This window comes from Amphibalanus amphitrite, unplaced genomic scaffold, assembly GCF_019059575.1.
Source record: "Amphibalanus amphitrite isolate SeventyFive unplaced genomic scaffold, NRLGWU_Aamphi_draft 001442F_arrow, whole genome shotgun sequence".
NCBI classification, from domain to species: Eukaryota; Metazoa; Arthropoda; class Thecostraca; order Balanomorpha; family Balanidae; genus Amphibalanus; species Amphibalanus amphitrite.
In genome coordinates, this window is record NW_024882935.1 from 27,709 (window position 1) to 40,953 (window position 13,245).

A 13,245-nucleotide genomic window follows, 5' to 3' on the forward strand; every position below is an offset into this window, starting at 1 on the left:
AAATGGCACCGCAATCGATCGTCGTCTCACATCTCACAAACATCTGTGCGAGTTTGCTAACATAAGTGTTTGCCTGTTTGGAGTGTTTCGATAAGTGCAGCTTTGACAGAAGTAATGCTCCGTAATGTAATGTTTCCACTTTTCTTTCCCAACGCAATCGATCCAAATGATTTGTCTGGAAGAAGTCTTTCAGAAAACAAGATACCGTGAAGGTACGCATAGAAAGACATAAACAAGTATATAAAACCTTGCATTAGATGTAGCAGCAGTCAATAAAACGAAAAGCATAAACACGCAACGAGGAAAGAGGCCTGGTCGAAGCCAAGCAATGAGCTCGAAGCAAATTCCTAGAAAATGACGCCCCAACACAGCAGTGGAAATCTTCGGCGTTACGTGTAAGTATGAAGTGATCTAGCCACTGTGGAATGAGGCCGTGGGCCCTCTGTGGCCACGGGAGCCGAATTTCCCGGAGCAGTATCAGCCTGAAAATGGGTGCCGCTGGCAACGCCGAGGCTGCTATTAACGGAAAATTTCGCAATATCCGCTGTTGGGAAGCGACCTGCCGGCTGCTTGCACCACTCCACGGAAATATGACGTCAAAATGTAAATATTTATGGCGCCGGTGATGAACAGTATCCTTTCAGTACCAACAAATCTCCATCATATTCAACAGACGCCATCATCAGAATGCAACACTATGTCTAGTCGCAACACGATGGAAACTTGAGGCAGGTCGTATCATTAGTCAGTGCAGATCGAAACGTTACTCTTTCATTTTCGATATATGTAGTCATTGGGTGAATTTCACGCGACGAACCAAATGCTCAGTAATGTCCTTGTAGGTAGGTAATACCTAGCTTATGAATTATGTTTTGTGCCTACTAATTCAACGCGCGAAGGCTTGTTGCTTGCAAATATATAATTAAACGTACGTGCAGTTGATAATATTTTCCATCCCATGGAGGCGAATCCATGGTGTAAGGAAGAATCTCAAGACGAGCGAATGCCTGTCAAATTTGTTTGTTTGTTTAACCTTCCAGGCGGTGGGGGGGGCATTTTTTTGCCCCCCCCCCTTTAGTTTTTTCGATATATCTCGAGAACCGCTGCGCCGATCGTCACCAAACTTTCAGTACCCTCCCGGGAGCAGCTAGCGCACATGGGGACCAAATTTTTTTTCCAAAGGCTATGATAGGTTGGCCGCTAATGACGTCAGAGTGACGTCATTTTTGCCATTTTCGACCCAAAAAAAGGTTTCGCGGGAAGAGCTCTCAGGCCTACAGCTTTAGAGATACAGAAAAATGTTTTTGACATAAAAGGTGTGGAATCAAAAGGGCTACAAAACTGCTATTTCGGTTTTTCGAATTTTTTGGATTTTGACCCCCAAAAATCAAAAAATAGATTTTTTGAATATAATAGCCAAAAAATCCAAAAAGTTTTTTGAATTTCGAAAAAACCGGAATATATGTGATAGTCCCTACCGCATTCTATCTACATACCAAATTTGAGATCGATACCTCTTTTTTTGGCCAAGTTATAGTAAAAAACTATTCAAAAATTGATGACGTCAAATTTTCAAACTCAATTTTTAGCAATTCTAGACCTCGTAGCGCAAAACAAAGACCACCATTAGACTCCCCGTCACGAGCTGCATCGAATCGATACCCATTTTATGCAAAATATCAACTTTGAAATTTGACCTTTTTTGACCTGACCTCCACCAGAAAGTGACCTAAACCGTATCTGATGGTCTTATAACCAACACCATTGAGTTGGAAATGAAAAACTGGCCATAAAACATGCATCACATAACCTTAGTAAAGTTTGGCTCATGTGGTGACCCTTGGTGACCTTTGGTGACCTGACCTGTGACCTGACCTGGTATGACCAGTGACCTCTAATAGCAACATATGTACTAGACAACTGACGCCTTATCGCTGATTTTCGACAAAATGCGTTTTACTCGGTGTTATAGCGCTTTCCCTAGAAGCCCCGTGAACGGTGAAACATTTTATCTTTGACCTGACCTGTGACGTCATCGGTGACCCCGAGGTCAATGAAATTTGGTTTCCTTCGACAAATTTGATAGGGCTATCGAACGCCGTCTGAATTTTCCGGATCCGTCCAGTTTCGGAGATATGGGGGGGGGGGGCAAAAAAATGTCCCCCCCCCCCCCCCACCGCGCGGAAGGTGGCTGGTAGGCCCACCGCCTGCCGGGTTAAGGGTTGGGCCCTTTCGGTCCAATGCAATCTCATTGCAATGAGACCATTTCAGAGCCGGAAGGATGACAGGAATTAGGAGGAGACATTGGTCTGGGTAGGCACCCTAGTGAGTCGCCGGGGCTGAGCCCGTTCCAAAGGACAGGCCGACCAGCCCCAAGGTACTCACTGCACCCGGCTACGGGTGCGCTTCCTCGGGAGCAGCGGTGCCGCTCCAAGGGAGCAGCCCGCATGAAATATTAAATGTGCCTGTCCAGCCCGGAGTGGGGTTGCGGGGTGAAGGAGAAGGATTTTAGCATCCTGAGGATGGAATCGACGGACGGGAGTCTACCTTTCAAAATAACTGGACAACGCATGTCCCACTCAAATCAACTTTCCCCGTTACACGAGTAGCATCACTGTCTGACTGACTGGCCGTAGGGTACACGTAGCGTCGTAGGGTAAATACAGAAAGGCACGTAACGGCCGGAGGTTCTTACCAGCAGTCCGCCCATACTCTAACGACTGAGACAAAAAAAAAAAAAAAAACGTAAAAATGTCATCATTAACGCCTGACCTTTCAAACAATGATCTATCAAAGACTGCGGAGTTGCAGTCGGTCGGAGTCGACCGTTCTCCCCGGAGTCAATTTTTACAAGGCAGAGTCGGAGTTGGAGTCACTGAAAATCCATCGACTCCATAACCCTGGATCTATCATTCAAATATTCACAGCTAGATCAGCTGTTGATTTATCAATGGCTTGATCTATTGATGCCTAGGAGTGGTGCAACCACCCTGAGCTTGCAATAAGTGAATCCAATCGAGTTATCAGGTCACAATGTAGGATAAGCTTTGCCATGTGGCTGATTGGGAATTGATATCGAGAATCAAAGTATTTCATATTCTAACATAATGCATTGTTATCTATTGATCGGTGATTTCATAGGGCGCACGTAGTGTTTCGTCATTCGAAATGACTCATTAATCATCGCAAGCATGGCCCTCTTCGGCTGAGTGTGCTTATTTTACACGGAAACAGATATACTGAAAGTTAGAGAAAAAAAACTGAAGTGGTCAGTTCATCCTGCAGTACTAGGATAGCATATTGACGACTAACTATCGGTCTCCAGCACAGCACCGACTGAATGTGTGCTGACATATTGCCGGTGGTGGCCGGTTCCTCTGCCCGGCCTGCCCTCTATCGACCCCCGACGGGGTGCGCTGGGGACCAGCAGAGCAAACTCAGGCGCTCTCTGGACCCTATCTGATTTCCTCGGGCCTTTCCCTTGGCAGAGGTGGCTCAGCAGCGGCCGAACTCCCCTGTTTCGACCTGCACCGGCTGACTCCCCCGCCCCCACGTAATGAGTACCTACCTGAGTAGTGTGTACGGGGACCCGCAGTTGCTACTGTATACGAACCCCAACTCTAGCCGTCTATCCTGTCCAGTAACAACCGATAACATTGATATCGACTGCCAGTCCCTGTACATGAGCAGCTGAGGTTTTCTGTGCGTGCCCTCTGACAGCTTATCGTTGTTCCCTGTGAGGGTGCTGGGACAATTTACTCAGGGTCGCTATACAGTAGCAACTGCGGGTCCCCGTGCCTACCTACACGCTGTGTAAGTGTGTACCCACTATAACTCACCGTGACCGTTTTCCGCTGCACCGGCTCGAGGACAGCGACGCAGCGGCGCTCGGCTGCGCTCGTCTCAATTTTCCTCAGCCACAGTGAGACGGGCACCACGTCACCCTTCTTGGTCTTCACCTCCACCTGTGGCACGACGGACAGTCGTGGGGATGACGCGCGCAGCATTACAGTACGGCATGGAGAGGAAACGCGAGCTAACACTGGCCAGGCTGCGCGTATTTGCTTCAGTTTAAATTTTGCTACACAGAAGAAAACTTCTAGGCTAGGAAAAATACCAAGACGCTATCCCAGTTGAGTTTCCATTGCCCATGCACTTACATACATCGATGGTGGCTAGGTAGCGTGCATTGATTGATGGTTTTATCTTGGTAGCTTAAAATGCAGTATTCGGTCGCATCGCTTAAAAAAGTAAGTAGAATTGTTTTGTTGATACAAGTTGAGAGATCGAGGAGTCTGGTGTAGTGTGGAACACCGTAAAGGAACACCAAAGGCGAGGGGGATAAGGATCGATACAGGTGAGCAAAACGCGCAACACTGGTAAGCAGGAAGCAGCTGTTCAGGGAAGAAGGGCGGCCAGTACTGGTGAGAGGACTGAGGAGCGCGTTACGACTTATCACGTTCTCGGTACGCACCACGTTGCCGGCGAAGACGACGACGTTCCCCTCGGAGCTGAGGTGGGCCTCCTCCATGCGCGGCCGGCTCTCGGCGGCCAAGAACAGGTCCCGCAGCCGCAGCTGACTCAGCTCGGAGCCCGAGTAGCCCAGCAGGTCGGACGCCATGTCGTTCCACATGAGGATCTGCCGACACGGACCGGCGCCCCGGTCAGTACGGATCCAAAAAAAAAAAAAACGTCAGACCAGATTTACATAGCCAAGCTGACGCTGATGACTGAACCAAGAGACGCGGGCTGCAGGTCTCATCAAACTGACCTTGGAGAGAGAATGAGTTAGCCGGGGAGGGGGAGGGGGAGGGGAGGGGGAGGAGGGCACTGATCTGACCCTGGGAAGTGACACTAGAGTCCCCAATGAAGTGACCTGCGAGATGCGACTGAATGTCCCAGCACTGACCTGACCCTGCAATTCATTTTGAACTGACATTGAAATTCCCTCTGAGCTGACCTTGTATTCCCTCTAAACTGATCTTATATGCCCTAGGCTGAATTGATTTCCAATGTGCAGCGCTGGTTCCCTCTGAACTTGACCTGCGAGGTGCGGCCCTCGTTCCCTCTGAACTGACCTAGGACTCCCTCTGAACTGACCTGCGAGGTGCGGCTGTCGATGGTGAACACGCTCTTTGTGGGCGTGATGAACAGGGTCTGCGCGCTGAGCACGTCAGCCGGCGAGAACGACTTGTAGAACGCCCACGAGTCGTTCAGAGACCGCGCCGCCGCGTCGCCCGGCCGCTGCTGGTTCCGGTACGGCGAGCGCGTCGTGGCGCCGTTGAAGCTGAAGCTGAACAGGTTGTCGCCTGCCGCAGACAGTAATTTGACTCACTGGATGGGCCACAACGGGTTAAGCATCGACACACACCGGATGGTTGAGGGAACTAGCAAACAGCCGACGGTCAACAGCATCACACATCCGACAGAAAGCATCGTCTCACACCCAGCAAAGGATCGTCCCACATGGAATAGAGAACATCCCCACATCGGGCTGAACACCACCCAGGACTTGGAAAAGAGAGAACGACGACAGGCCCCTCCCAAACCGAGCCTAGAGCCGTTCCATTACCTACGAACAAACATTGGTCCTACACCAGACAGGGAGGACACTTTTCATTCCTCTACCTCCATTATCCTCTCGTTTACTCTTTCTCTCTCGATCCATCACTGGAACGCTCCCGGCCGCTCACCCGCCGTCTGAACCAGCTCAGTCAGCGCCGCACTCACCCTTCAGCAGGCTCTGGTCGGGTTTGGGTCGCCGCATCGGCGGCGTGTCCCAGGGCATCATGGCGCCGGTCTGCGACATCTCGGCGGCTGCAGTATCGGCCGCCGGCCAGCTCCTGTTGGCGTCTGAGGTCGCAGGGCGGGCGGGGCTGAGGTCGAGCACCAGCGCACGCCGACCGCCGTCCCGCACCGGCGCCTCACCACCGACCGGCTGAGGGTCACAGGCGACCTTCCGGTTCTGCAGGTAACAAGGACATGTCGGATATGGATTTGTGGAGATGTGCAGTCTTATGTCGAAATCATCTGAGAGTAAAATCAAAGATGGCCTACCATTATTTGAGCATGTGACTGGCATACATCGATTGCATTGACAGTTGGCTGTTTCAGTTATTCCATTGAAAATACAGATCTTGCGATTAGCATAATTAATCAAACATTACCCTTCATTAACAATTTCCCAGAAAAAAACGAAAGTACGACATAAAGAATTGGTGAGGGAAGTGCAAACCAACCCCGTAAACCAAAACCGACCATATTGGTGCTTCCAGTAGCAAGAAGCTTGAGCAGCCTTAAGCACTTGCAGCACCATGACTTTCAACCCACTAAGACGGGTTCCTGCGTGGCGAGTGTTGTTACCTTGCCTGCCGCCGCTGCGCCGCCCACACAGACGGCGGGGAAGTTGGTTTGGTCAGAGAGCACCACGCGCCGCACTCTGTAACACAGCAGTCGCGGGTGAGACGCGCCCGTGGCACCACCGGCCGCCGTAGTGACTCACCGGGTTCGATCCCGGCCGCGGCGCCGGTTACCTGGCTACGAGGTAAACACGGTCCGGCTCGATCGGGCCGCGCCGCGTCGGAGGGACCGACGGGCCGCACTCGGCTGGCAGACGCCACCGTGACTGGACCGACGGGCCACGCTTGGATGGCAGACGTCACCGCCGCCGGTCCGTCGGCACTCGGCACCACGTCACATACGACCGGCACCCAACCTACTACAATTCGCACAATATACATGACACCTTTCTGACACCACAGTCAAGAATACGATTAAATCAGTTTTTGGGTGCAAACATTAGAGACAGAGTGTCAGGGAAAAGTGTGATCATCCCCGGAACTTACCTGCTCATTTTGTGAAATTGGTGTATGGCTCCAACTTCTGTATTATTCAATGATGCATAATAACTGATTCACTCTGGAAAGCAAACAAACAAAACAAATTTAATGGTGTGCATAAGAAACAGTGTTGACACGATTCGCCTTATAGCGTTATGACACATGAAGCTGAAAGCAAAAAAAAAAACTTAATTTACGCCATTTCGTCCTTAGATGGACGGGCGGATCAGACACTCTCCGAAAATCATTCTAAGAATATAGGCGAGCGATGAGCTAACCATCTGCGGATGTCGGATGATCCTGTCACCAACGCCGCCATCCCAGCATTTACGAATCATGGATAATATTGTCTAAACTTAACAGAAAGTGTCAGAAGAGCACTAAAAAATTAAATTAGCACAAGAAAATACGCAGTTTCATTACGAAAGTTAGTCCTTAACCGTATAGTCCTCCCTGTATGTACAGACCAGCAACAATGATATGAAATCCATATAGGTAATCCAGCTGCAAAATAAAACTTCACCAGAGATAAACAAGGCATCACGAGGACGTCACGATACACCAAAAACACCGAATTTTGCGACAACAAAGTCAACTGTTTTTACTTTTTAACCCTCGCCCTGGCAGGGCATTTTTCATAACCCGGCCTGGCGTGGGGGGGGGGGGGTGATGCGACCCCCTCGCGATTGGCTCCTATGGAACCTAGAAACACCAAATTTGGTAGGTAGGTGGGCCCCCTGGAGTTCTCGCCCCTGTGCAAATTTGGTTGCTCTAGGTCAATATTTAGGGTTTTTTGGGGGGGGGGGGTATGAATGTAAAAATTTCGCTAAAAACAGGTCAAACGTTTTTCGCTTATAACTTTTGATCTAATAAAGATAGAGAAAAAGAAAAAGCACCAGTGAACTCAGCACGTCAAGGCGCGTCGAATGATATACTTTTTTCCTTGCTTAAGTGTACTTAAAGTTTTTTTTCTGAATTTCAAAGTAAACTTTAATTAATTAATTAATTAAGTTAAAGTTAACCAAATTGCATCATATCGCATATCATTCCATTCGGCTAATCACCAGGAACACAATGACACCATTGCTTAAGCGCTAGCGTCATTATGTGCCAAGTTATTGGCAAAAACGTCATTTGACCTCAGTTGACCTCATTTGACCTGACCCATGGATAAGTACACCAAACAAAGAAGCACCAAGTGACCTGCTGTTAAGTACAGTGGTTTCAAAGCACAACAGTGATAAAACGAAGCGGATATCTCCAGTATTTTTCGAATTTAGTATTTTCCCATAGGCTTAACATTACGACGTAATGACCTCTAAATGACCTCAGCTCAGTGACATAAAAAAACGAACTATATGTTATACAACTCAGCAAACTTAGCAAATCCTGAAAGTTTGAAGGAAATCAGTCAAAAACTGTGAGTTGGACAGGTACAAAAAGAAAATTGAAATTTGACCACGACCTTGTACCGGTTTTTCTGACCTGGTGACCTGACCCAAGGTCACCCGGACCTAAAATTTGCAGGTCATATGTAAAAAGGTTGCCCCATAGGCTGTGCCAAATTAGGCGCCGCACCGCCGCTTTTACGCTATCTTTGAAAAACCTTAGGGGGTTGCATCAACCCCCTGCCAGGGCGAGGGTTAATCAAATAGTGCTACGTGTTTCACGATTTTGAACGATTTGACGACAAAAGTACGCATCACTACTAAAGAACGTAGGGCGAAAGTGAGTAGGTAACCAAACATTCGTACGTAAAAGTGCGTAAGAGATAAACTGTACAATGACAAAAGTTTCTTTCACTGAAACCCAAACCTGACAGCTGCCTTGACCTAACCTGACCTCTCAACCTATCTCAACCAAACCTAGCCCTATATAACGTCCCAACATAGCCTTTAGTATCTGGCTCTCTACATTCTTTGTACTTACTTACGATGAACGTAAATTTTGAAGGCCCTTAGACCTGTGGGACTCTGATTTATCGAGATCCGTGACGATATCACTGCCTGGTCGTCAGGCAGGCGATTATGCCAAAAAAAACATTTCGGATGCGTACTTTTGTCCTACGTTACGCACATTTGCCGTTGTTCCTTTGTCACACGAACATTTACGATCCGTAAGCAATTTATCCACAACCCATCTAAAACACTGCAAATAGTGTGAACTTACGGGCATCCCACGTGATTGATGGGACCATCAGCACTGGTAGTCCGTTCTGACCACCACACACTCATTTAGATTAGACCCAAGAGCATACTGAATTACATGATGTCAAAGCTTCAGCAATGTTTTTTCTTTGATTTTCATCATTATCTCGTCTGGTCTGTCACTCATATCTGTCACTCGCACTTTACTAAATCCGCACCACACCACACTACATCCGCACCAGCCGAGCAAGACCGCACAGACGAGATCTCGTCGAAATTGCCATGCTTTGCAGACTGCCAGTCTGGGTACCCAGTCTGAGAATGGGTACCTATCGCCATAGGTGGCGGAACGGGGAGGGCACCATGCCCCCTTTTGATTTGGGCATTTTAACATTAGCCCTATGGGCACTGCATGGAAAGAATGGGACTATAAGTTGGCAGTACCCCCTAACTAAATAGAAGGTGTTCCGCCGCTACTGCCTATCGCATGGTGCCAGAGCAGAGGTAGGTGTGGGAGTGGGACATTAGCCAGGCTTAGGCATTAACTACATTAACTAGGTTAACTACATTAACTGTATTAACTAGGTTGAGATATTAAGTAAGTACTTGTTTGCTTAAGTTTTGGCTCGACTATGAGAACTTAAATTATTTTTAATTGAACTTAAATAACCTATAACGCAACTAAGGCATTTGCGGCGCAAGTAGAAGGGTACATTCGGTACATTTATCAAATAATAACGTAAACATGACTTACCTTGAGGCCTGCAGTATATCACGATTGATGTATATTTATGCTGCAGGAGTAGTATCACACACAACGCCTTGCAAAATAAGCTTAATAAATTATAACTTGAAAATTACAGACTCACCACTTCTTTTGAACAGGCGCCATAGCGCATTTTTTATACAGCACAAAAAGCGCTGCAGCTAGGGAAAATTATTCAGAAGTTCTTCAAAACAGAGAATAGGCCTATAAAAGTCTCAAATATATCGCCCGATTTCACATTCCTCTCACTACGGGTCATGTTATAAAGAATGATCGATGATCAATTTATAGTTATCTACAGGTGACTTTACAATAGTTAAGGCCAGGTCAAAGGTGAGGTCACCGAGCATGAGATTTCCCGTTTAATTTCCGCTATTTTGACGATTTATTTTGACGGTGATAACCCAAGGAGTGCGTAAACCAAAATACAAAAATAGCTGCAGTGTTGCAAATGCAAAACGTGTAGCGAGGCTTGAAATGATCTCACCAGATCTCACGCATGTCAAAGTGTTTTTATTGTAGGCAAAATAAATATCTAAAACAGTAAAACTAGCTTGTTTTACTGTTTTAGATATTTATTTTGCCTAAAATAAAAACACTTTGACATGCGTGAGATCATTTCAAGCCTCGTTATATTAATAATAATCATGTCATCCATCCTCGCCCACATAAAAACAAAACGTGTAGGTTGTATTTGGACGCCGGTGAAAACAGGGCGCCGGAGGGCATATTAGTCACGTGACATTTTGAACTTCACCCGCTCCATGGGCCTTCTATATGCCAAACGTCACGTGTAAATTTAACGAACCTTGATCAAATCGCCCCAGGCGCCCTGTTTTAACCGTCGTCCTTGTATTTGGGCAATGGGTTATATTTTGATGTGATTTTGATTTAGGTTGTTATCACGGCGGTTGTTCTCCGGGCTGGACAGTCCAGGGGGACAGTCAACTATTCAGGCGGGCTGCTTCGCTCCCTTGGAGCAGCTCCGCCGCTCCCGAGGCTCCCGAGGGAGCGCACCCCGTCAGGGTATATTGAGTGAAGGGTAGGACGAACTTTGGTAGGAATTTCTAGTATAACTACTAGAAAACCTACTATATGTGGTCGGGACTAGCAAAAAGTTAGTTGAAACTAGAATATGGTAGCGCTTATGGTTGGCAGTCATGACGCGCACGTGACATTCATTTCTTAAATTTCTTAAATTACAGGTTTTAGGGGCCGATTAGTGGGCAGATACATTCAATTAGCTATTAATAATTGATAATGCAAACATTCAAGAATCTACATCATCCAATTCTAGGCAAAATCACGCGGCGCTGCCAGGATTCGAACTCACGACCCTCGGATCCGTAGCCCGATACGCTACCGACTGCGCTACCGAGGACCGCGCGCCGACGGTCGGAGAGGCGGATCCCGGGTGCTGGCGTGCAGAGAAATCTTTACCCTGTACGCCGTAGAAGATCGGCTGGGTTTCGTGAAAAATAGTAGAGAAATTGTCGAAAGAAAATTCATCGATCTATCATTTGAGACTAAGAACCATTGATTCTTTCAAAGGTTGACCAAGATATCGCTCGCCTAAAACAGGCCATTTAACATGTAAACCCTATGGGCTGGTAGGAAATGTACGCCGTGGAGCAGCAGTGCTACCAACTTACTTCGGCGGGGGCCGCACCCCGTAGCCGGGTGCAGTGAGTACTGAGTAGGTACCTTGGGGCTGGTCGGCCCAAGATTCTTACAGATATCGGCCTGTCTTTCGGGACGGGCTCAGCCCGCCCGGTGACAACAAACAAACATTTAAACAGCCGCGATCACATATACGCGCACGCGCACTCACACGCACAAATGGCAATGCACATTGACATACACCCATGCGAACGGGGACGATCCACTGCCGGTGCGGGGTGCCGCACAGACCCTGTGCTCCCTGGGCCAACCTGGGCCCTGGCACGGCGTTCACACACAGCACCCCGCCATGTCCGTCAAGACAGCCCATATTCAGCCCAGATTCAGCCCGGATTCAGCCCAGATTCGGGACACCTCCGATCAAGCTGAAACTCGCACACAATGCAGGCCATGACATGCCCAATCCACAGTCCAAGTCATTCGGTGGCACTCCCAGCCGTTTGACCTACAGAGGTCAGCAAAGGTCACGTGGCCCAAATTTGCACAGCAGATTGTGGCCCACCCAGTAGAGCTAGAGCGCTAAAAATGGCACCAATCGACTCGCCAGCATCTAATCTTACTTTCCCAACACTCATTTGACCTCTCAAGGTCATGCGATGACCTAAGGTCATTTGTGGGCTATGTCGAAAATACACTTGCACAGCAGTTTTCGAGTAGATGGATTGACCGAATTCCAAATCAAAGCACATCATCGGGTAGCCCATAAGCCGTAGTAACTTTCCTTAGAAACCGCTTGTCAGTGTGTGACCCCGTTTGACCTCGGCAGGTCAAAATGTGCAAATAAACGACACTCAATACGTCGCAGCCCGGATTCAGCCCAGATTCGGGACACCTCCGATCAAGCTGAAACTCGCACACAATGTAGGCCATGACATGCCCCATCCACAGTCCAAGTCATTCGGTGGCACTCCCAGCCGTTTGACCTACAGAGGTCAGCAAAGGTCACGTGGCCCAAATTTGCACAGCAGATTGTGGCCCACCCAGTAGAGCTAGAAAGCTAAAAATGGCACCAATCGACTCGCCAGCATCTAATCTTACTTTTCCAACACTCATTTGACCTCTCAAGGGTCATGCGATGACTTAAGGTCATTTGTGGGCTATGTCGAAAATACACTTGCACAGCAGTTTTCGAGTAGATGGATTGACCGAATTCCAAATCAAAGCACATCATCGGGTAGCCCATAGGCCGTAGTAACTTTCCTTAGAAACCGCTTTTCGATATGTGACCCCGTTTGACCTCGGCAGGTCAAAATGTGCAAATAAACGACACTCAATACGTCGCAGCCCGGATTCAGCCCAGATTCGGGACACCTCCGATCAAGCTGAAACTCGCACACAATGTAGGCCATGACATGCCCAATCCACAGTCCAAGTCATTCGGTGGTACTCCCAGCCGTTTGACCTACAGAGGTCAGCAAAGGTCACGTGGCCCAAATTTGCACAGCAGATTGTGGCCCACCCAGTAGAGCTAGAGCGCTAAAAATGGCACCAATCGACTCGCCAGCATCTAATCTTACTTTCCCATCACTCATTTGACCTCTCAAGGTCATGCGATGACCTAAGGTCATTTGTGGGCTATGTCGAAAATACACTTGCACAGCAGTTTTCGAGTAGATGGATTGACCGAATTCCAAATCAAAGCACATCATCGGGTAGCCCATAGGCCGTAGTAACTTTCCTTAGAAACCGCTTTTCAATATGTGACCCCGTTTGACCTCGGCAGGTCAAAATGTGCAAATAAACGACACTCAATACGTCGCAGCCCGGATTCAGCCCAGATTCGGGACACCTCCGATCAAGCTGAAACTCGCAC

At 48.1% G+C, this 13,245-nt stretch overlaps 1 protein-coding gene across 1 annotated transcript in view; it reads right to left on the bottom strand.

Moving 5' to 3' along the window:
- The window catches only part of LOC122373097 (PAS domain-containing serine/threonine-protein kinase-like), a 28,805-nt gene extending 18,905 nt beyond the window's left edge, over positions 1-9,900 (bottom strand). The window contains exons 1-7 of the mRNA XM_043350858.1: positions 9,741-9,900; positions 6,846-6,918; positions 6,364-6,439; positions 5,731-5,965; positions 5,101-5,309; positions 4,475-4,639; positions 3,840-3,965 (exon numbers count right to left, since the gene is read on the bottom strand). Coding sequence (XP_043206793.1) covers positions 3,840-3,965; positions 4,475-4,639; positions 5,101-5,309; positions 5,731-5,965; positions 6,364-6,439; positions 6,846-6,853 — 819 coding nt within the window. The 5' untranslated portion in view covers positions 6,854-6,918; positions 9,741-9,900. The remainder of the gene's footprint in view (positions 1-3,839; positions 3,966-4,474; positions 4,640-5,100; positions 5,310-5,730; positions 5,966-6,363; positions 6,440-6,845; positions 6,919-9,740) is intronic.
- Positions 9,901-13,245: the final 3,345 nt, after the last annotated feature.